This window comes from Aphelocoma coerulescens, chromosome 3 (assembly GCF_041296385.1).
Source record: "Aphelocoma coerulescens isolate FSJ_1873_10779 chromosome 3, UR_Acoe_1.0, whole genome shotgun sequence".
Classification (NCBI taxonomy): Eukaryota; Metazoa; Chordata; class Aves; order Passeriformes; family Corvidae; genus Aphelocoma; species Aphelocoma coerulescens.
Genome location: NC_091016.1, coordinates 33,432,419 through 33,458,408, shown reverse-complemented (window position 1 = coordinate 33,458,408; position 25,990 = coordinate 33,432,419). Strand labels below are relative to the sequence as shown.

Sequence of the window (25,990 nt, the reverse complement as noted above, 5' to 3'; positions counted from 1 at the left end):
GATTTAATGTTGAAATATAATTTGAGGCTCCCAAAATCATCTATTATAAATATTACATATATATAAATATTTACAGACAAGATTAACACATTATTCTGTTCTTTGATGCGAACATACAGTTGAAGACTTTTTCAATGCAGTCACACACTGGTTTTGGACTTGTGTCTTACAGCAGAACAGCTTTTGATCACCTTGCTTTAATCTTCTCCACTGAAAATTAATATAACCCAGATATAAGCTTCATGTATTTCCAGTAATTTAGAGATACACTTCCCTTACACACATGTAACTGAAAAATTTAGTATCTTGAAAAGGTGAAACATTTTAATCAATATGAAATCAATTCAAATGAGAAGCCTGAAGAAAAGAATGTCAGCCACAGTGAGAAAGTAGAAGCAATAGATTATTCTCTCTGTGCATGTTATCAAGTGCATCTGTAGCTGATCTCCTTGGTTTAAAACATGACTTGTGTAGCATTTTCATCCTTAGACAGAAAACATAGCAGAACACAGGCATCTCATTCAGGTTTTACTTTTGCTACATCTGCAACTCGTCCAAAGTAGAGATGGAGCAATATTAGAACTGTGTTTGGCCTATTTTATGCAGTACTGTAGCTAGTTTCTTCAGAATCAGCTGAAACACACCTAAACAGGATACAAACCAAAATACAGATTACTATAAGGTCTTTAGTATTTTCGTTTTTCACATCGGAAGTAAATCTATATTATGCTGCAGGATAACAAAGCAGGACTCCAAAAGTGTTTGCCTAGAGTAATTCATAGATTTCCTTACACCACTCCTATTTGGGCACGGCCTAAACCACCAAATTTTATCCTCATTCATAATTTTCTATTTCTTATGCAATACAGTCTAAAAGGACAACATTTTTCTCCAGACAGGGAACCAAAATTAAAAATTCAAAGCACATACTCTCACTGTGTTTCACAGCTGAAATCTCTGCCAAGTAGCAACTCTGTCAGCACAAACCTAACACTGCAAAAATCTCCAAGGTAGAATTAATTAGAAAGCAATCATAAAGAACACAAATTACATGAGTTCAAAACTCTAAACGCTCAGTGAGTATTTAGATGAGTGTTTGAAATGAGAGCATTTACACACATAAAATGGCAACTTCGATATACAGACCTGCAAAAATTCATTTCCCAAATGTAACTGATATAGATGTGCTTGCTATTTATCACATGATGGTCACTGTTCACACTTATATACAAGAACACGAATGTGTGTAAACCAAGGAATTCCAATCTCCTTATCACAGCTTAGTCTCTGGTAGATAACAAGCACTTTGCTGAAAGCATGTGGAGGGTTTTTAGGTAAACCTTCAGCACATGTTGGAGCCTGGGTCACAGAGGACTGAACAAATTAGCAGCTCTAGACAGGGAGAGGTTGGGACCTTGCTCTTGAGGCTGGTCCAAGGGAGGAAAGAGCACACCATGACTATGCAGCACAACTGTGCACTGCCTTCTAAACAGGGCTGCCTTGGAAGAGTGTGGCCAGATGAGGGTAAGGAGCTATTCACTCTGAAAGGACTCTGACCTAACCCCACAAGTTAGAAAGGCAAGTACAGTTTATTAATTTGATTTTAAATGGAGCTCTTCACATCCTATTTTTTCAGTCCTCATTATGTCTTTTTTTTCCCCCAAGTAGTTAGGCAGGCCTATTTATTGATTGTCCATCCTACCCATACTGTCTAACATTTCAGGGCACTTCACTTAAGTCACACATGTATGCTAAAAATCTTAAATACCTGCCGTGTTTAATTCTAACTATAAACCTCCACTGCATCTGCTACTGAGACTACCATACCCTTGGGCAGAAAGACTCCAAATGTTTGGGAAGCTGCAATGTAAATGCTGCAAAAACCCTGTAGCTTTATGAAGTTGCCAGACTTGATTTTGCACCTGCTAAAAGCCTATCAGCCTCCCTGACATCTTTCAGATGCTCCATGAATACCAGCAGAATAAAAGCAAGACAGAGACACTCTATGAATGGCACTAATAGGAATCAAGACAGTTCAGTATACTTCAAGATACAGTAAAAACTGTTATTCCAATTTGCCCCTGGTGATGGTGACCACTGTTGTGGTTGTTTTGCTTAACAAGTCAATCACTGATTAACCCATAACTCTTAATTTTATTCCTCTCTCTGGGAAGCCATGTATCAGACAGAAGTAACAAAGCTGCCTGATGACAAACAGAAGTCCTGTTTCACAAACCTGAGCAGCCTGAAACATTAGTTCTGTGTTTCAGCCCTTTTAGAGGTGTTGAATGCCTGTAAGATCAAGTTACAAGGTTCATTTCTAAAATTCTGCCTACAGAAGCACCATGGCCAGGAGCTGCCAAGGTCAAAACTGAGCCATGAGGGTCAGTGTGAAACTGAACAGCATCTATGGCAACTTTTCCAATGGCAACAATGAACTTTGAAAAATTACCTGCATGGCCAAAACCTTCCATCCACCTAAAACCAGACACTGTTCTTGTACAATAACATCTACAGTCGAATATAACAATCAGCAACAGAACTTATAACTGTGTGATATAATATAAATTTATCCTGTTACCTTTAGTATTACATAGCTTTCAAACACTAAGATCATTTCACCCTTTCAATAAAGGAGTTGTTGAAAAGAAAAAGCAAAGTCTAATCAAAATAGTTATAGGAATTATGTAAGTTCTGATGAGGCTGGATTGAGCAATCATCACAATTGTGACACCAGCACAAAGAATCTGATTGAAAGAAATGAACTTGCATGGATACTTTTCACTATACATAAATGTGATCAATTAGTTGAATACTGTGATAATCCTATTTCTCCCAATCTGCAAGGCTACCATAGAAACTCAATCCTATTTCAAAGATTACTTTTTTTTGAATCACAATATACAGGTACCAAAGTAAAAAATATGGTTACAAAAAAACCAAAGCAGCTTCAATAAAATATGATCCAAAACCCCCTCAAGGCTGAAGATTTAAAGGACAGGTATGATGGTATTGTTGGATGTCCATAAAAGAAGAGATGGGTTTTGTTCCCTGCAGATTATTTTTCCCTCCGTGAGATGGACATGTCAAGGTCTTAGCAATGTACCTGCATCCCAAAGCTCTCACTCATCTTCTGATACAAAGGACAAGTACAGATCAGACACCCGTATCTCATGAGACAGGGTAATTTATAGACTTTATGTGAGGTCTTCAAGATGGGGGTGGTGGATCATTCAGTGTCAAAGACTGGACTATTACACTGACATATGCTTCTCAGTTCCGTGAAGTACAGCAAACTCTCAGACTCTTAAGTGCCTCAGGTCCCAAGAGTGGTCACAGGGGTACAAGCACAGCTTCAGGCCACAGACAAAGGGACAAACTGTCTACCAGCAGATCCATGTCCAGCAGCAAAGTGATGAATCAGCAACTACATGGTGCATGGGAGGGGACTATTATGAACAGCCTGTGCTTTTAAATCACTTTTAAATTTTTGACTTTTGGTCAAAGTAATAAGCATTTTTTCAATAGCGCCTCTAAGGAGAAAGGGGAAAAAAAAAAAAAAGCTAGAAAAACAGCAGGTGAAATAAACGGAGATGCCCATGACAGGTAAAAGTGCTTCCATAAAAACTGGAATTACCAAAGCCTGCTTTCCTACCAGTTTGACATGAATGGTCTCTAAGCACTTCTGAATCTTCCACAAACGTCCTCCCTTCTCCACCAAGCCATTTATTTTTCACTGAGCTTGTAGGAACACAATCACCTTTGACACTTCACTTGCTCCATCACATTTGAAATAAGCCAACAGGTTCCCAGAAGGAACAGTATCTTCTTCATTAGGAAAAAGAGACACAGAAATATGAAACATCTTTGAAGCTGTTTTCAGGGGAAGTGCGTGCTGTGGCACGAAGGAAAGACATGCTAAAAATCTTGAGAGGCAGGAGGCACAAACAACATGGACTTTGCATAGATTTTTTTTTTTCCCCCCAATCCATCTCTCAAGTTTTAATGAACTGTCATCACAGTGGTTTTGAATAGTAAGTACCTGAGCATGAGGCATTTTTAGACCTCCTTTAGGAGTTCCTATATTTAGAACAGCACTGCCTAAAAAATCAGGAAGTTTCTGCTCGAAAGTTCTTTTGTCAAAATGCAAAGCTGAGTGGAAACGCCTATTTATAACAAATTCAGTTCAAAAAGTCACACACTAGGTTTAGCCAAGATTACTCGAGAACCCTTTTGGAAAAAAATGCTGGGAGAGGATGGGAAATAAATTTTTTTTACAAAATTGGCATTATTTTCAGAAGCTTCTATGCAAAATATATTTTTGTCAGAAAACTCTCATAGAAGGGGGAAAAAAAAGTATTTCCTGTCCAGTTCTGGCATCTTGCCTTTCAGTGACCAATAATAACAGCCCAGTAAAAACAGAGCACAACACACAGGATCCAAGTGTTTCCTCCAGATGCACCTGCAGATGTTCCTTTGCCTTGTATACGAAGAGTCCCCTCTCTACTAAATCTCGTCTTTGCAGGATGACAATTTGAAATAAATACATTTAGTTACATCAACAGGATCTAATTTACTCAGCATTTTTATTTCCTTCTATAAGTTATACCATACAGAAGAGCATTCTGCTCGGAAATAAAAGAAGACAAGAAAATACTGGTTTTGCCACAGCCTGTGCATGATTGAAGGTAAGCTTAACAAAATGACACACTTCTGAAACTGATATTTAAAACAAGGATACAAATGAGAAAGCTGGACTAAGCTTTCAAAGGACCTGCATTTGCTGTTAAGCATGCAGCACTATTATGTTTCCACTTTTACTATTGCTACATTTCACTGTCATTGAGAATGACTTTGGCTAACACAGAAAACTTTGCAATGTGCTGATAATTAATTTTACTAAGTTTCACCGCAGTGATCCTTCCTGAAGATGCATGTGGAAAGGTGTCGGTCAAACTGCACTAGAACTTCTTGCACTGGACTTACAAAAGTGGTTTTGCAAAGAGCCAAGAGGAAGCGTGCAGCTTTCAGCTGCACAACTGCTCAGCTAGGGCTCCTCCCATTCCTGATTCCTGGTTTGCAGAATACTGGGAAACAACAGAAGCAGAAACATGAATGGTTTGTTTAAAGTAAAACATCCTCCAGCAAGAAACTCCATTGGGTTATTGGGCTCAACAAGCAGCTGAGCACTGGAGTGTTATTGCGTATGAAAGGATGAGACAGAAAGGCTCTCAGTCAAACACGAGAGGGGTGTACAGCACTGAGAAACTACTGCAGTACAGGGAATCCTCATCTTCCACAAACACAAACTGTGAAATGTTCTTAAAGCGATGGCAGATACAAAGGTTTGCATGAATACTTTGTGTTCTGCCCTACTGCAGCACAGCTGTTTGTGTACAGTTGTCCAGAGAGGCGCCTCTGAAAGCAGCAGCACCAAATAACATGAAATGTTGTCACCTCAACAGATTTAGATAGAGCACCCATCTAGGGGGCTCAAGGATTATATTATATTCTTAGCCATATCCAAGGTAAATTAAGCAATAATGTAACAGAAATAATGGAAGTCTATTATTTAATACAGGATGTACATTTCTTACATAATTTTTTTAAAAGTCACTATAAACAGACATAAGCAAAATAAAAACTATCACTTTGCATATGACATCACTGCTGTTTTTTAAAGAAAATGTGTCATATTGGAAGAAGAAAGTGACAGGCTTCTCTCCAGATACCACTAATAAACAATCACAACTTCTCCATCTATATTTATATGCAGTTGGCTAAAATCTAATGGCACAGTGCATAATAATTTTCAAGTATCTCACCAAGATGCTAATTAACTTTTTTGGCTCTCATCAACCAATATGTGGATTTCCTCAGCCACACCCAAGAGCTGATAGTGTTAGTGAGTGGATTCCCTGCCACATTTGCTCCCTTTCCTTCTTTCGACTGACAGTGAGGAGCACTCTAAACTACAAAAATATGATCTTATACACAGAATCACAAACCACATGAGACTTACTAATTGTCAATCAGTTAGGGCTAAGGCAAGAAATTTTGTAAGATTTAGGTATATTGCATGCCAACAGGTAAGACACAGAGAAACTATGTTTTAAGGAATTAAGTCAGTACCTAAATAAAACTTTTTATGGTTTCCTGTACTTGCTCAAAAATGAGTAAACAGTGGATGGAGCTTCCTTTTTAAACTATATCTGTGTGCTGGTTATGAAATCCAGTAACAAAATAACACAGTGAGAAGACTCAATTTTCCTCTGCCACTATGGAAAGTGTTCTAGGAGAAGTTGGAACTAAAGGTCACAGAGGATTTCATTCCTCCACAGCTCAGTTTTTGTTCCATGCTGAATATATCAGCAAGGGTGTTGTTTATAATGAAGGGGGGTTTTTTATTGTTTGTTTTTGATGCATCCATGAGGAATTAGACTTAGACCACCGGCTGATTTCACACAGGCCACCCAAGTATTCCCTCAATATCAAAAGCAGAGATTATTTTTTAAAACTTTAAAATTTTGTTTTTGTCTACAGTGCTGATTGCAATTTAACACCACCAGAGATACAAGAATTTTGCTGCACGTCAGAGCAGAGGAGTCCTGCATAAAAGCAAGGACTATTTAAAGACAAAACATAGAGCCATGATGGAATCCATGCATTCCGAACAACGTTGACATCACGGTACAGTTCACCCCAGAGAGTCAGTTTTCCATGCCCCAGGCACACGCTCAAGTGCCTTTTATCAGCACTATTAGTCATTAGCATGACAGCAATATGGGATGAAATCAGCATCCGTTACATGGCATAGTTACCTTCAATGCCATCCAGCCACTGAAACACAGAGGCCTGGAAAATTACTTGGAGCAATATTGCGCTTTCGCTTGTGCTAGTGCATTTTTCAGTTGATGCAAACACATTAAGACAGTTAATCAATTACAAATCAAAATCCATTCCCTCTGCTATTACTGAATGCAACTTTGTTCAGGTAAGAGCAACGTGTTGAAATACTTTGAACTGAACATCAAGTGTATAAATTCTAAATAACAAGAAACTCCTCCAAGGAGTTTGCCTATTTCAGACATGAACTTCTGTAGCTTTAAAAGATATTTCAGCTATTTTCATAATCAATTGCTCTCTTCTTCCAAGAGCTTCCAGGTAATGCAGTATGAAAATTGGACTGTCCATAGTTTACATTACAGTGACTAGCATATGGATAAAAGACTTGGCAAATCAGAGCTAATTTGATACTCTACACTAAAACTATAATGTGGAAGAGTTTATGTTAAAAAATTTAAATTTGCACCCTTTCATTAAGCTGCTGCTTTTCCCTTATTTGTGTCACACAGATGAGACACAGGATAAAGGATTTGATTTGCAACCTGTGCATCAGCAATCCCCACTCACCCTGCATGAATGAGGATCATGGTGCTCAGTTCTGAAAAGAGGTTCAGTCATGATTTAATAGCTTTAAAATTAATCACTTTCATGTCAATATTATTGCATGGCTTTATTACCTAGACTTGATTTTCTTCTCAAGGAGGTCACAGCTGAAGCATACTGTGGGTTCCACTGCATCTCTGAAGTGACCAAGTGCTAACAAAAACACCAAAAAGATTGCCTAGGGCTGATCCTATGGGAAAAACCTGCATTGCAGATCTTTGTCATGGCCTTCAGCAGCTGACAGGTTAGGGTAGCAGAGCAAACCAGAATCTGCACCAGCAGCTTTTCCTCTAAACTGGCAGAACAATCTGATGTATTTCCTTCATCTATGTATGCAGTTCAAAAATACGTATTTTAAAGTTATTGAACTTCAGTTTCAGATTATTCAGGAGTTTTGATTTGAGAATACAATAGGGACCACACAGATGATAGCCCTCCTTTAGAGGACTGAACCCAAGCTCCAGTGCCCAGCTCCCAAAACACAATTCTGCCTCATAATCTGCCACAGTTTGATGGCCTAAGGCAAAAAAGAAAGAACTTGCTACTAGCTGGAGGCTTTGAAGTACTGACAAAAGAGAAATAGAAGTACCAACATTTCTAATTATATTTTCCTCCAGAATCAGAAAGGCTCTTTCTTGTTAACAAAAAGGATTTAAAAGGCTTCTGTCATGTAGCATCTGGAACAGATATATCCATTAGTTTTGTATCATCTTTTTCTTCGCAACACCTGACTGTCCAAGTTCAGGCTCCTAGCATGGGCATCATGACAATCTCTACTCCAACATGCTCCAGTCTCTTTGTAGCCCTAGCTGCCCGATTCATTTTCCATGTGTTTTATCCCTGTGGCAGTCCTATTTAGTAACAGTGCTCCCATACAAACAGAATTGACATGTGGGGTAAGTTGATTACTTGTCCAAAGTCACAAATACATTTTTGCTGAGGAAGCTTCCTGAGTTCTGTATTCACTGACCAACTCACTAGTCTATAATCCTCCCAGTCTGGCAGCATCTCTGTACACATAAAACCAGATTTTCTAAAGATGTAAAGCTTAAGCAATATATAAAGTGTACTATGATGATAAGAAATACCATATAAATGCAATTATTGCTATGCAGAGGAAACCTTGGCTGCTTTCCATATAAATGACATCAACAGCAGAAGGAATAAGACCATGGTATCAAGATTATAGTTTATATAATATTTTAATTCTAAATTACATAACCTGTTGTACTGCAACTTGTTTGTAACACCAGTTTTATTTCATACCTCAAATAAGAGATGATAAAACACTGAAAACACCTTACATTATGGTTTGCTGCATAGTCAAGTGGCTGCTTAAATTTTAGCAAGATTTTCATACTTCTTACTTGCAGAAACAATTAAAAATTTGCTTTGGCTTTTAATTTCATTTTCAAACAAGTATTTCTGTGCTTTTGCCACAAGGAACATACAAATTACCACTACGTCATAAGAAGAAATAGGAAGCAAAAGCCAGTCTTACAAAACAGTCTTGTTCTTTGCAAGGAATTTAAATATTTTTATGTATCTACCTCAAGACTGACTATATCAAATAAAGGAAACACTCATTTTGGAGGTTTGTCACCAGCTGTGATGCAAACACATGATGCACTTAAGTTGCTTAGGTTTTTTTCATTCAGAAGAAGATTATTGTTGTGGGGGAAACTAGGTGCAAAATGAAATTCTGGGATGTGTACTGATATTTAGGTGAGACCACAAAACAGTGCAACAGAAACAAGTTGCTCTGACAAGACAACCTGAAACCAGCCAAATTAGTAACTGGATATTTAGTCTACTCTAGCATCTTCCACTTAAGTGGTAAAATTTATTCTACCTGGGAATATTCCAGAAAGGCAAAATGATAATCTAGACTTAAAATTGAAGGCAACTTGGTCATGTGAACATAAAAAGAACCTATGTAAAATCAATATTAATACAGTATCAATATAATACAAATACTACTGCAATCATTATCTATTATTAATGTGCTTGATAAAAGCATAATGAAACTCCTAATTTTTCTGATGCATCGTATTGAACACTAACATTTTCCAGGCGCTCCTGAGAAGTTTTTCAGTTATAAATTACTTATTTAAATTACAAAAATACATATATATGTGTGTGTGTCTCCTTTTGACTGATGAAAACAGTTTAGTCTAAATTTTCTTCATATTTACAATGTTAAGATCAATTTTGGTTTTGTAACTGAGTGGTCTTTTAACAACAGTATCTCCTATTTAGTATGTTTTTCCTATGGATTCTGTTTATCTTCTCAAAAGCTTTTGCTTTTGTACAAGTGGTGTTTGGGATTGGCAGTTCCATGCATAATTAGTGCTACATAAAGGCAGGCCAATTTATCCCTAGAACTTGTAATAAAACACAAATATTATAATTTGCAAAGATTTTTTTTTTTTTTCCTGCTAAGGGTCAATTCCAAATAATAGACAGCCACAGTCTCACTGCCACAGTAAAGTCATGACTTCTCCCCAGAGCAATTACATATTTCAGTGGTCTTTCCAAAACAAACCAAAGAGGAAAATCCATTCTGCTGTTCAACTGACTCTGTCATTTATATAGTACTTTTACTTAGCCTAACTATAGCAAACTTTAAAGGGCCCAGCAAGGAAGGATTTACAGGAAATTACAGCTCCAAATACTGATATCCAAGTAAGAATCAGTTTTGTCAGGGCAGGGACTTCAGATTTTGGCCTGCCTGCACTTCTGGAGGCGAAGCTGGCAGGAAGTGGAAGGGGAAGCAACGCACTTGGGGCCGGGATAAGCTGCTCAGCAGGAAGCCAGGGAAGACAGTCACAGGCCAGTCAGCAAGATAATGAATACAATCCAACCTCACAGTAGCAAGGAGAAAAAGAAGCTTGACTTTGATTTTTAGCTACAAATTCAAACAATGCAATTAATGGTAGTCTGCTGTTTTCCTCCCATTGTAACAAGGCATAAAACAAGCTTTGTTTGGTTTAGCAAGAGAAGACACTACTTGTATGCACTGGTACCCAGAGCTGTGCATAATCAAACCCCACACAAAGATATACAGGACAGATTAAGGCTTTAGTGCCTACAGGGACAGACAACAGGTGGAATTTCCACAAGAACCTAAATGAGGTACGTGGCTACATCTCAGGGAAATTAAGGAACATAAGGAGAAAAAGCTTTGGTTTGACACCGATTTCTGTGGATAGGTATTTGCTTCAAGAGACCATTTGCCTTAAGTGCCCCAACTTTTCCACTGGCTTCACTGGAAGGAGCTACCAACAATAGTAACCAAAAAGAAAAAAGAAAGAAAGACGTCTTTAAAAAATAAAAATTGAAAGAAAAAAAATCTTTCTTCACAACTACTGAGGTTTTGTGCCGGTTTCTTAGAAAACGACCTTCTGAAATGCTACTGCTTGCACAGCTACACAAAAGTAGCAGCAAATTTCCAAAAAGGCCATCACATTGAGAACACTAAAAAGATCCTTTTAAACTGGAACTACATAATCTTTAACAGCACACTTCATGTTCAGCTCGTCTGTGATTAATGTATACCAACTGAAGTCCGTCCTCAGCTGTTATTTGAGGAAGAAGGACTACATGGGAAAAGAAGGAAAATATTTAGTTGGGTGCCATAAAAATAGGAAACTAGCAATAAAATTTAGATCCTACTGAATTTAACAATGCCATTATTTAACTTTATTCTGAATAATCCTTAACAGAAACTTCCATTTTCTAACTAATTAAAAACCCCAACCATATGTCTCCCAGAAACAGAGAAGAAGAATGAATAAAAGAAAACCCAACATCAATACCATAAAACTGAAGAAATAGATTCCAGATGTTTAAAAGGCAGATTCTTTTCTCAGTCTCTCTAAAGTAGGTATGAAATTGGAAGGTTGGATTCTTTCCATGTTGTCTTCCAACTATCTTATTGATGTAAAATCGTTTCAGTGGAACTGAGCTGCCTTCATTACAATCACAGAAGAAATACTGTGTGCCTCATGCTACCCAAACTTTCTCAGACTGGAAATGCTACAATAATTTCAGTCTCAACTGTGTTGTAGCAAATCCAATCCTCTTTTAGTCTTTCATGCAGTCCTTCAATACCAGTAATGTTAGTAGTAGCAGTATTGTTAGAAGGAATCAGTATGAAACTATCATGTAAATACAACCCTGAGAGATGGTAGCTGTGACTTCAACAGCATGTGGTATTCTTGACTCAGAAAAAGAATTTGGTAACATGATAGTTCCATTTTAATACTTTATATGGTTAAAAGAGTCTGGGCAAAGAAATTAAGAAGATGCAAGCTCTCAGATACAACTTTTATAGCCTGTGCATCTGCCATACAACTGGCAAAGGAAAACTGCTTTGACTACTCTTACCATATACTGAATTAGGAATCAGGAGTCTTGTTGCCTAGGAAAAAAAATATGAACACTGCAGAGAAACTGTGTAGAATGTATTTGACAGTACTCATTGCACCAACTTTTCACAAGGTTATTTGTAAATTATCTTTTTCCAAAGGCAAGAGCAATGAAATTAAATACTCTCCAATGCTTTCCATAGTTCTTTATGTGTAGCTGAACTGGCATAGAAGAAAGATGTTTGTATTCCCTACTCCAAATATTTCACCAAGTTGCCGTTCTCAGTTTGTCAGAAAATGTGCCTGACAACTCAAGTGATCTGTCCAGTCTCTGGCAAGAGTTCCAGTGATGCCTGCTGAGACCCAGGAAAGAATGCAGAAACACGGGCTCATGCCATTTCATAGCTCATAGCCCAAGTCAGCCTTTCTGGAGCAATACAGAATTACATAGCTGTAAATAACAAGGACTGTAGTGGTGCAAAGAAACAGAAACATGAAAAGCTGGATCACATCCTAATGGGGCAATTGGCTTGGCTATCCTGGTGGAAACCATGAGTTCCTTCAGAGAAGAGCTCAAACAAGATATTACTGAATGTATGAAGTCTTCCTCCCCTTTTCCCAGTCAAAAAATTAGGAAAAGTGCTTGAACAACACAGGATTTTCTTACATAACTTAGTCAAACACTGAAGCACAGATAAGGGAAATGCTTAATCTACCTAAGGGAAGCTAAATAACTTTTAGTGAGGTATACATTCTTCTGCAATGACACTATCAAACCCTCCAAAGCAGTATCTTAACAAAACAAGAGGTGTAATTTCTGGTACTGATGGTATCCAACAAAGACTACATGAGTAAGTCAAATATTTCTTCCATAAGTCAGATGTCTGACTTTCCCTAAGTATGCAGAATTTATGCTCTCTAATAATAAAGACCGGGGATGAAAGCCATTATTTAAAACAAAAACCAGTAATTAAAACAACAAAACCCAAACAAACAATAATTAAAGAATTTAAATCTACAAATCCTGAAATCATTGCAAAGTCTTCATAAAATCATAGAATCATTTAGACTGGAAAAGATCTTTAAGATGTTGAGTCCAATCACTAATCCAGCATTGCCAACTCCACCACTAAACTATGTCCCTAAGTGCCACATCTACAGCTCTTTTAAATACCTCCAGGGGCGGTGACTCAACCACTTCCCTGGGCTGCACATTTTGATGTACAAATTTTTCCTGATATCCAACCTAAATCTTGCCTGGCACAACTTGAGTCAGGTTCTGTTTTACTTTGGTTTTGATAATTTAAAATCAAATTTGAAATCCAGTACACCGCCACACTTTGGGGAAAAGAACCCCCAAAACTATTTTTGATTAATGGTCATTTGCCACTGTCAAATTTAGAAGTTTAACTGCTGACTAATAACTCCTGCATTTGTACATAAAGTATTATATTCAGTAAAATGCTCTGAGAAAGGATTTTGAAAAAGGGCCCGACTATAATTTAGTAACTACAGCCAGCAAAAAGATCTTAACAATAATGAATCCTTAAAACACATATCCCCCCCCAAAAGAAAAATTCTTTTTTTATTCTGAAATAGGGGTAAATGCATTTTATTAACATCAAGGTCATTACATCACTAAGTGTGCTTTCTAGTCCTTCAACGAAGAGTGTGCAGTTTACTCAAAGGAAGATATAAATCTAAATCTCAAATTCTTTTCCAGTCTTTATAAAGCTCTTTCTTTTAAGGAAAGCTTCCACTTACTAATATTAGCCTTGCAGCACAATAGACAGATATACTCCTGTTTTCCAGAGAAGTTTGCTGATGCACTGAAGAACCTTGCCCAAAGTCAGGATGGCAGATGTACAAATCACTGCAGTTATGGGGTTTAACCAGACAATCCCAGCCTCAAAAACGTTATTATGAAATGAGTTCATCATTTTTATTAATATTTAGCATTAATATTATCTTGCCTGAAGTACTGGATTTGCACAAGTCTCAAAGTGTATTTAATATAATAACTAAATATTTCTGTTCACTCCAGAAACTCTGAGCACACAAAAACTGCATGCTCTAAAACAAACATCTGCCATTGTGGTTATTCACAAAATCTGCTACAACTATAGGGCGCATACAAATTAATTTTAGAAAAAACCTCTTAGAATTCTTTATAAACATTAACTCTAGTTTTCTTCAAAAACACTTTAAAGCATTTAAAAGTAAGTAAAAACTTGTTTAGTCCTCAAGCTGTTCTAAAATCAAAGTAAATCAGATACTGAAACTCAAGTTGCTGTAGTTTAAAAATAAAAATAACTCCCCACTATTTAAATTTTCCTTTCTCTGCTTGCAGCCAATGAGACCTTTTTCTTCCTATTTTTCCTCTGTTTAGCAGGTATGAGGTGCGATTCTCATGCTGACATTTACAAAGCACTGAAATATTTGTGAACTCTGCTTCTGAATATAATATTAAATATAATGTTAATTGAACATGTGGCAGTGCATTGCTGGTTTACTTATTCAACTGAAATGCAAAGGACTGTTTTTGTAAAACTAAGAACTCATCCCCTGAGGCAAAGCATCAAACCTGATCTTAATATTCTGACCTCTGCCTGTGGAGCTCTCTTCAGATGAGAAGACAATCCCATAGTAGACATCTGATTTTTACTAAGTCCCAAATAAAGTCCTCACAAAGGATTAGCAGGAGAACTGGACTGTGAGATGGGCACTCTTTCAAACAGAACATGGGATGGTTTCAGGTCTTTGCCATACCACAGTTAAATATTATACCTATTACAGCTATTATATCTAGGTTTTGAAGAACCCTGACCAAAGTCTGAAAGTGATTATACATTCACACAGTTTCATTTTTCTGAAGTCCAAAGGGGAAAAGAAGTTCTTTCTTCCTTTCTTGCCTTATGATATTGCTGTGCAAATGTAAACAATTACATTGCTCTGAAAAGGAGAAGTACAGCTGCTTTCAGTGTTTTAGGCAGAGGTGAACAAATACCCTAGGTCACTTTTATCTACTACAGAATGTTCATGAATTGCAATGAAAGATGCTTCCTTTAAAAAGCACCATTGACAGCAGAGCAGACTTCCATGGTGAATTTAGAAAATGCCGTATTGACGATTTTTTTAAAACACCAAGTCTAATAAAGAAGAAAAGCACATGCTCCAGAATTAACTGGAAAGATCCAGTTTCCAGGTACTGATCTGGGAATTGTAACAGAGAAATAAAAAAAGGCAAACTTCTCAGTGTTCCTTTACAATACTGTAATATAAACAAGATTTTCTTTTTTTTGTTTTTATCTGTTCTGTCTTGGAGGAAGGAGCCCTGCTGGTGCAAACTGGAGTTATTAAAATTCCTCAGATTTATTCAGGTTGAGTATTTTGACCTAGATGCTGATATTATTTGACTATTTATCAATGCTTAAGTTTAGTGTGTGCATGTGTGTAGACATTACAGAAATCTAATTTCTTAGAAATATACCTCATCCTTCCTATACAAGAATTCAGGGATCTACCCAGCATGCAATAGCTGCAAGTCTAAATATCAGGCAGTTTGTTTGCTGAAGCTGCTAGTGCACATTAAAATTTGTATTTTACATTATTCTTGATACCTATCATATATAATCCACTTTTTTGATAAATACATGGAAGACATATGGCAGAAATAATGAAAGCAAACTAAAGTATATAATGGAAAAAAAAAGACAAAGTAGCAGGCAGGGCTTAGAGTCTCAGCTTGCAATACTAGCTTAGTATAGCCCTCCTGAAAATTCAGAGAAATAACAAAAGGGCTTGATATTCCTTTTTGGACTTGCACCTTGCTCTCTTTGAAGCTTCATTTTAAAAACTCTAACTTGCAAATGATACAAGTTTTACTCAGTCATTTTTAATTTCAGAGACTGCCTTTTACAGTGGCAAAACAATTTTTCCCACCACAAGTACAGAACAGTCATGAAAAGGCTCAAATAGTTTAACCTTTCAAGACTACACTCAAAGAATACATCTTTTTGAAGCTCCAGCTGTTTATACTACTGTAAAATAGTAGATTTTCAGGCTATGTGGAAGGCAGTAGACATTTGGTTCTTGACATTCACAGAACAAGTAAGTTTTCACAATCCAACTGATGCATGGAATAGCCAGGAACATGGCTAGACCTGTCTTTAATGTATGTATTTCCTCATCTACTCATCCCCTAATTGATTAATCAGATTATACCAAGACCTCAATTACCCTAACAATAAACAGGTTTGACTATTGTTGGGAGACATAAGGGTGAAGAGGGAAAAATCTATTCAGAGCATATTACTGCACCAGCAGAAGTGTAGAGTAACACACTAACAAATCATAAGTGTATGGGTTATGTATTTTATGAAGTACAACAAAAAACCCCCCAAAACTATAATATTAGATGCATTTTTCACATCACATCATGGTATACAAAATTAGCATTGGCTTCACCTCTGTTGTGTCTTTATTATGAAATAGCTAGCCATACATAGATTTCAAAACATATATTTCTATTTCAAAACTTACTACTAGTTCATGTTTCACTTATGTATGAAAATGCCACTATAGCTTTTCATTTGATACATTCCTCTCATTTTCTTCAAAAAACACACTAGGCATAGGCAGTGATAAAATTAAACATGCCTATTCCAAAGGCCCTGCACGATTTTGTTAAAAAAAAACCCCCAACATATGGAAATCAGAGCTTTTACTACATAAATGGAAAAGAGAGCGACAGCAGTTAGGAACATGAGTTAGGATATGAGTTTCAATACTTTTTCAGCCTACTTTTTCAGTTCTCCTTAAGCAAGTACAAACTCTTCCAGTACAATATAAAGGTGCCTTTAAGCCAAATCTTTCAAGTGTCTTGCTCCCTGCAAAGCATTTATTTTGGCAAGTGGCTAAAAGCCCGCCAAGGAAAGGTCGCTGATCTTTGCCTGAAAAGCTTGAGCCAGCTTTATACAGTAAGGGCTTAGTACAAACACACAATGCTTACCAGATGTTCAATCAGCTAACTGGATACAATCCAAGGGATGGCTATAAATCCATGGAGAGATGTTCCTTATGAAGGCATTTGCCACACAAAGTTAAATTCATATAAGCACCCTTTGGAGAACCTCTACCCTGAGCAGTGCAGTTTAAAAGGCTCATGCACCAACAGACTGAACTGTCACCAAGTGCTGATTTGCGTGTGCACAGATACCTTTAAAACGAAATTTGGGGTTCAACTGTTAGCCTGCAAGGTTCATTTTCCCAAATAAATACCTGTGCCATTACTCAAGTCAGTGTCAGCTGGCAAGAGGCAAAAACTTAACGTGGACTCAGACTATTATTTCACAGCTCCTCTTCTCAGGCTTTCCAGTCATTGTCACTTTGGTAACAGCATAAAAATATGTACTCTCAGATGCCATGCTATCAATGGGTGAGATTTTGTCTCAGAAGAAATACAGCACCTACTGCACCAAGAAGCAAATACATACCAGAGTCAGGTATTACAGTCATCTACTGACATTGACATATTCTAACAGACTGGGGAAAATAAGAGATTTATTTAGAGTTGTTCAATTGAGATGAGAAAGTTGTCTGACTGAGTAATATAACCTACATGTTTCTGTATTAGTATAAATGCAGTGCTTGGTGAGTTTTCTTGGTGGGTTTTTTCTTGGTTGGGTGATTGGCTTAAAAAGAAAAATAACCAAACAAACTAGAAATTCAATTTTCTGGATGGTTAAGGGTTCCTTCCAATTGTAAACACAGTCATAAAAGAGATGAATAATTTCAAAAGGAGAAAGAAACCAGGGAAAAAAATTCCATTTTTGCAATAAGCATCCACACTTCAGCACAGAGGTATCTGAAGTTTAAACCAAATGAGACTCAAGAGAAAAAGCATATTAGTAGTGGCTTTGCATGATCCCTCAGAAGAAAATGAAGGCATAGCAGAAGGAGAAAACTTTGCAAGTCAGTTTGTTTCTTTTGTTTCTTTGATTTTACCCTTTTCCCTCACTTGTAGTTTGAATAAGTGCTGATCTGGTACTGAAGAAATGAAAATCTGAATGGGGAGAAAAAGTAATTCCCCAAACCCTACCTGCATAAAACCAGAGCTTCAAAGGAAATAGGTCCACAGTTGATACACTACAAAAGGAGTTTTGAAAAGGAAGATTATGGTTAAGTTTGTTGTTGTTAAGTTTGTTAGTTGTTTTTCTGTTAAAGCAGGGAAGCCAGCAGAGGGAAAGCCGAAGAGCCAGTGTAGGACTCTACATTTATCCAAGTTATGAAGAAAAATGTGAAATTAGACCTTTAGATTGGAGTCCTCCTTACTGAGACTGAACAGAGCAGAGCAACCAATGTGTGCATGGTTTCTCTGACAGGGTATTTTGCTTTACCATAGGAAGAGAAAAGCTATACAATATTGACACTTCAAACCCTGTATCTCCCTGAGGACACATTATTCTCAAGAACTTCTAGGGAAGCTGCATTTGTAGAAGAGCTCTAACTTGCAAAACTACATGAATCAAGTGACTGAAGACAGAAACCACCCAGTTAGCACTGCTAGTTCACCACTGTCCTGTTCATGTAGTTTCAGATTATTTTAGCTTCCAGCAAAGGCCCCAGCCTTGAGTCTAAAAACGTAATGTTCAAGTGCCTTGCTGAGTCTCAGTAAATAGTTTCCCAGATGTCAAACAGCATCCTTACTTCACAGATACTTTACATTTTACCACTGGAAGACTGCTTGCCCCACAACAGGTCCTTTTGTGAAGTTCCTTTCTGCTCCACCTACAGCTCTGGAAAAGCTACAGAGGCTACTTGGGTCCCCCTCAGAGGTCCACACTGACTAAACTACTGACTCTCCTCAGACTCCCTAGGGGCCTAAGACATTTCCAACACTCAGCTTCCTCTCACATTAACATACAGAGAAAGGTAAGAATATGTGTAAGTTGAATGTTCAAGCAATTTTGGGTGGCAAAATAAGAGATAAGGTTTTTAATAGTGAAATTAAAAAACTCTGTGACTCTTTTTTTCCATGTGTTTACCATAAGAGCATGGGTTATTAAAAACTCCATCCAGTCTCATTTAAAAACAAACAAACAAAAATAATCTAGTAAAGATGTAACATTTACAAACAAGTGTTTAAACCTGCAAAGAGAAAACTACTACAATAAAGAAGGTTGACTCCTTTGTTGAAATCTTAAAATGCAATTACTTGCAGTGAAAAGCTGGTGATTAACTTGAACCTTCTGAGAGAGATGCCACTGCCAGGGGAATAGCAAAGGTGGCCTAGAGATACATCCTGATGAAGGGATCAATCAGCGGAAATAAAGAAAAATCTGTACCTTCTGAGAAGGTTTCTGAGAAATTGAGAAATGTTTCCATAAAGAAAAGTGACCTGCTCTTCACCTACCAGAAGAATATTTAGGTCTGAGGTCTATCTACCTAGTCATAATAATAGAAATTCTGAACAAACCCAAGGGTTCTTTCACTGCCTATTCAGCACCTTAGGATCAGCAGCTGAGGGTTCCAAGGAACTGACAAACAGCCTGTCCAAGTTGTATTCGTAATAAAAGATATTAGTGAAAGAAACCACTACTCTTCAGTAACACAAATTCCTGAAACAACCACTACTCTTCAGTAACACAAATTCCTGAAACAAGCAAAAATGCTCCCTGATTTAGACTTTGAGGTTTCTGATTAAGCACCTTCCACTGTCCTCTGTTCAGACAGCAACTGGCACAACCAGATCTCATTCACTGAGCCCTTACAGAACAAGTAGCATAATTAATGATGACAATGATGACAAGTACTTCAAGGAAAAGCACTGGCAAAGAGATACATTAGGAATTGTAGAGGAAGTTTTTATCCTGTGGGATCTTTTCTATGAACAGATTTTTGCAAAAGGATGCTACAACATGGAACAGAAATACAATTTTTCTTGCTGTATCAATTCTACCGAAGTTGAATGCCTAAAACAAATCCTCTGGATATATTGATTAACAAGCTGTATCTATGTTACAGATTTATCAAGTATGGGACACAAAAATGGCATTAAGAATTATTCTCTGCTTCTACTGATACTTTACTCATGCAGACCTTCTGTCCTGACATGCCAATCAACAATAACCATATTTGCAAACCTAAGAGCCTTGAAGTAAATGAGCTAAGAAGAATGGGAAAACCTCTTACAAACTCATGTATTTTGAATTACATGCTAAATACATAACCTGGTGCAGTCAGAATTCTAAGGACTGTTTCGTTGGCTATTTCAATGCAAAAAGGACAAATAATAAACCTAAACAAAATGTTTTGCATTCACAAAATACCACGACTTCAGCTAGCAGGCCTTATTGTAAAATGTCACCTTATGTTCTTCATCTGGTGAAACTTCAGTACCTTACAAGCAGATGAATCTGAAGATGAATGTATTGGAAGCTGTGGTGTTCTATTGCAATTTAACTGCCCACTCTAAAATAGGGAATCTGTGATTGTATAGAAAGACAATTCCATAATGCAAATTATAACATCTAACAATGATAAATAACCACTACAATTGATTAGACATAAAACATAGAGTTTTGAATAGTTCTTAAATTTTTATTACATGTTACTTATAATAAACACAGCTAAGAAAAAAAACCTAACATGTCAAGGTCATTCTGAAGTCATCCACAGTTGATTTAATATTGACAAATTTCAAATGGTAACTTAATTCCTAAGTTGGCAGAAAGCTACTGTAAGTAACTGTATATGTTTGTGTCCCACATAAACCAGTAACTCCAAAGAAAGAAGAAATCTCCAATGACAAATGCACCAGGCAGGTCACAAGCTGTTAAATATAGCAGCACCTGTCTTTCAGTATATATAAAACTGACTTTGCTGGAAATGTTTTTAATCATTCCTCAGGCAATTTACCTCTCTTACCCACTTGCTGGCCATCTGTTACTCCAGTTTTTAAATCAAATCATTGTGTCATCGTATTAGTTAAGTTTTAAACTTTCAGCCTGCATTTAGATCTTAATCAGATACACTGGAGCTCTTAAGTATTTATCAAATAATTCAAAAAACTTTAATTACAAAACTCTATAAGAACTAAAAGAAAAAGATGAAAAAATAGATGTAAAGACATTGCCAAAGCATGCCAATAAAACAGTCAGTGAGTGCACTTCAGCATAGAAATACTGCATACACTACAGCAACATTGCATTAATAGAGAAAATCAATATGACCTTGCACAACAAGCAGCCCTAAGAAATGAGTAAGGCAGCAAGTCTTGCAGATTCTCCTGTTCACTGACAGGTTGATACACAGACACACCTTTCTCCATAGCCCAGGCAGAAGTTCAAGATACAAGACTAAAAGCCAGGGCGACCATTAGACCCAGTTTGCAAAAGAATAAATACAATGGATCTTTTCCAAGCTAATTCCTTTCTACAAACACCAGCCTACTATAAACTTTGTTTTTCTTATAACTGCATACATAAAGGGGAGTCACCAAATGTTTACTTAATAGCAGAATTGACTGATTACATGCTTTGAAAGAATGACAAACTATTTTGGTAGAATAACAACAACAGCAGCCACCCACACTTGGATTTGGTCTCCCAAAAGCAAGCTATCGGAAATACTTGCTCTTAAAGATGCTATGTGCTTGCATATGGCACAGTACATATTTATGTACCAAATTCCAATAAATCTATGTAACAAATTCCAACTCATAGTATTGGATGCTGTGTCAGGCTCTGAGAAGCCACATTCTGCATTTGTCTGTTTGACCAAAGGGATTTGTTTTTGAAATACCCCTTAAAGTTCTGAGTGGGCAGTTACTTAAAAACACCTAAAGAAATCCAACCAAAGTATGAAAATTATTCAAAAGAAATTATAAATAGAACTTTAATGATTAACTGTTGCAGTTATTTTAGGCAATGAATAGACACCTTAGTGCATATCTACATTTGGGAAGTTTCCACTGATACAGCTGCTTCCATTCACAGAAAACAAATGTAGATTTACTCTAAATGCACAGACTCGTTTTAAATAAAGTAAATCTACAGAGGGTAAATAACCCTGCAGATCAATTTTGGCAAAGGAAGTGTAAAGACGTGACTCACAGGTGTTAGAGAAATACTGCTTACATCGTTTCAAATGGAGAATTAAAAAAACTTATTTTAAGAGCTGTTTTCTCACCCTCTTCCTATGTCAACATCACCAAAATGGTAAAGTATTTTGCAGAACTGATTTGGAAGCACAATATGGAAACCTTCATGTTTTAGCAGAAAAATTTAAATCCTAACTTTCGAGAACATCACCGTCTGTGTGACAAACAGTTTATTTAGCATTTTCTTTTCAGTATGTGGGATGGACAGTTCCTACTACAGAATTTACAAAAGATTGCTAAAATAAATAGTTCCTCACCATCCCTATCAGTGCAGTACAAACATTCAGAAACTATAAGCAGGCTCCAAAACAGGCTTAGTGTAAAAAGATGATGATAAAAACACTCCTCTTGGGCTTGTTGTTGTTCTTGTAAAGGCTTTTTATGTAGCTTGATTTCCACTTCTCAGACTTTAGCATTTATGTTTTCCAATCTTTTTCTGCTTTAAAGACTAGAACTGAACAGAAGCAAGTTCTAGAAAATTATTTTTTTCAGAACAAATCAGAAATCCCTGAAATTTGAACAATCCATTGGAAACTGCAAGTAGCAAAGCCAGCGACTTTACCATTCTTTCTATAATTCCACATAAAAATATTGGCCAGAGGCTGATATTGATATGCTAGGGTGGCTCTCAACAAGTCTGTCTCTGCCTAGGGAAAAGCAGAAGTACTCTTTACCTGCCCTTGTAATCTGCTACATTTCCATCTGTTCTTCTGCTCACCTAAGCCACACAAGTCCATGAATGATTCAGCTTACACAAGGAGGGGAGGAGGAACAGGAATTGTGTGCTTTTGTTGAGGAAGTCAGCTTATAACAATGAACTGTTTTCATTGTTTTGCCATACAAATGCAAATAGTGCAGAGGGATAAGCAATCTGGCAGCTGGGACTAAGCAGCAATTGAATTTTAAGAGGGATATGGTAACAACATAAGCTTACTTTCAATTTATGTACCAATTTACTCATCACATAAGGGCTCGCTTGGGAAATTAGGACTTTTGTCTTTTAGAGGCAGTGCAGTAGAGAACAATGCTCTTTGTCCATATTAATGGATTGAACTAATCTTAAGTCAATTATATCAAAAGAGAATTTGGATATGTCTGACAGAGCTTTTAGAAGTGCCAAATAACTGAAGCTACAGTACTGACTGCTGGTAACTAGAAACCTGCTTGTATCACACAGGAGAAACAAGCCAGATTTTCACTACAAGACAAGAGTGCTTGGTGCATATAGAGTAACTTTCTGCAAGAAATATGCAACTTGATTGCTTCCTCCAGTTAAAATTGTTGCTATGAGTATTTCTATTTTCATAAATTGCCAATTTTGCTCCTCCAAAATTCCAGGTGAAAAAGTGATACCAATTTGTGCACCGTGTACTCTTACTATTCACAGTGAAGACTGGAGTGCAAAACCAAGCTCCTGGCTCAGAAATTTGGTCAAGACTAGCAATCACTTCAACCAACCCTGGCCACTCAAAAGTGATGCACTTAGTATAACTTTATGTTCCTTTTATATTCAAGAAATACAGATTTACTACAATGAACTGGCCCATTGAAATTCATAAAATACCCCTCAGATACATTCTCTTTACATACATATATATGCATATATACATAAAATGAGAGGCATTTTGAAACACATACAATAAGCTACTCCCCATGTGGTGTAGGTGCTTCTGTTCACTACACGAGGATGCAAACAGTTGTTAAGTTAAGTTAGGTGCTTCAGTAACATAGCTAAATATCCAAAATTATTTAGGCCACAGCCCTAATAAAACAGTCCAATAATAGGATTTCATAGTACCGCTAACAAAACACTATAAAAATGGTTTACAAACAGTTGTACAAACCTGGCCCACTTTCCTCTGTGAGTAAAACCATAACCCTCCTAGAGAATTCTGCAATACTTCTACACAACACTTTCCCACAGTTATTTAATTGCATGGGAAAGCTCTAAACGTGTACAAGTTCTATTGCATTTTGTAAGTGCACCAACTTCTCTAAATTTCTACCAAATACACCTCAAATAAACCCTCTTGGTCTTCCTGAGGGCTTCCCATAAGTATTTCATAAACTGTCTTCCCTCACTGGCCTGTTTCCATTTGAGTTCCCCTCCAACGCTACCTGTAGCAACACAAATTTCTTTCCAAGCACCTTTTGAGTGTCACCATTTGGGCAATGCACCACATAATAAAGGACACATTAGGATAGCCATTTTTTACTCTCCTCTGGAAAAGGTTAGAGAGTTTTAAACAACTTTTGAAGAACCATATAACACCATTCTTCCTGCCCTTTGACAGTCTGACACACCTGAATGCATCTTGGGATGAAATAGTAACAGTAGGCTCACCTGGGTATCAATTAGCTATCAGTGGAAGGCTGGAAGAACATCTACCTGCCCTGTGACAGAATCACACCAATGCCTTTAACCATATTTCAGCTGATCACTCTCATGCCAGTCAGAAAGATATGTGGAAACTACTATTTAATTGATATTTTCTTCAATATGCAGGAAGAAAAAAGGTAAAGCATATCTTATGTGGGTACAAAAAGAGGCTATAAGATAAAGTTTAAATAATAGTTTCCTTTGTTTTTAAAATTCAGGATTTATAGCAATATGTGCTTTTGCAAGCTACTGCTAGTAGCTGGTCAGAGTGCAGCAATTCATTACAAAGAACAGAAAGATAAACATGCTCTTCCACTGTTTCTCCACTGTGCCAGGCAAAATAATTTCATTTCACAGCATTTTTGGTTTCAGCTCCTGTCAGGGTTCATGTGAATCTTCTTCATGCACTGTGAACTGACGATAACCTCATTTAACTGAACTCTATGAGCTTCTGGGGGAAGCTGATCAAAGCTGATTGCTGGACATAATTTAAGGTAATCAATCACATAGACCATTTCAGCAGATCAGGCTGTCACCAAGTGCATGACTAAGACACAGATTTGCTTCTTCATAAATTCTCTTATTCCTACCATATATCACTTGACTGTATAAAGTAAGCAGCAGAAAATTATTTTTAGAATTTTTCTTAAGAATGTAATAAATACTTCTCTTCCATACTTGGCACTTTTGCCAGCATGTAAGTGGTGTGTCATAAAAATGAAAATACCTCATGTAATTACAACATTTCAGTCATTACTTTACTTGAAAAAGAAAGTATTTAGTGGAAAAATACCAACTATTAGAATAATTTAAAAAGCACCTTATCCTTTCTACCTACATAAGGGTTAGCATTCTTTCAAAAATTAAAGAACTTGGAAGTTCTCTCTGGAATTAGTACTACTAAAATATGGTAATTCCATTACTGTCCTTTTAGCTGGTATTGTTACCATTAGTGATTAACAGGGTAAGATGAAGTCCAACTGCTTATTGAGTCAAAGGCAGAGATCAAAATGCGTTCATTTTAACTTGAGCCCATACATATTTAAGAGGACATCAGCACACATCTCTTCTACTAGTTTCATTGCAGAGACCCTTGGAGATTTCATTCATGGAAGAGTAAGATAAAACATTTAAAGTCCCTACCTTCACCTGACGATCCTGAAAGGTCTATGATGACATACACTCTCCCTTCTGGCTCCAAGTCAATCTGTAATCAAGAACAGAAAAAGAAAAAAAAACAAACTTAGAATGGCTCCCAAAGCAAGTGACTGCACATCAGGAAACACAAAGTTTCCAAACTTCACAAAGCCAAGGTGTAGGCAGGGCACATTCACTACCAACAGAGTCTCCTTTTGCAAAGAGATGTTGAGGACCCTGCACCTTCACTGGAATAAAAAAGAAGTGTGCACACTTGGAAAGTTTGAGCTCAGTGAATTTTACATATCAAATATGTAATGTACTGTTCTGACATACGTTAGCACCACTATTTTCAAGGAAGTTAAAAAGTGCTGCTACAATTGAGTAACTTTTTTTTACTGTAATTTATACTGAGCCCGGATATGCAAATGTGGAAAACAACACTGTGACAGCAAGACAGATCAGCTCTGGTCACAGAACAGGGGAAATGAA

At 37.0% G+C, this 25,990-nt stretch overlaps 1 protein-coding gene across 4 annotated transcripts in view; it reads right to left on the bottom strand.

Annotated features, from left to right (window-relative positions):
* PRKCE (protein kinase C epsilon) overlaps nt 1–25,990 on the bottom strand; it is a 285,664-nt gene that overhangs the window by 160,852 nt on the left and 98,822 nt on the right. For all 4 annotated transcript variants that reach the window (XM_069009762.1, XM_069009763.1, XM_069009766.1 and 1 more), the window contains one exon: nt 25,505–25,568. In XM_069009762.1, the coding sequence (XP_068865863.1) occupies nt 25,505–25,568 (64 nt within the window). The remainder of the gene's footprint in view (nt 1–25,504; nt 25,569–25,990) is intronic.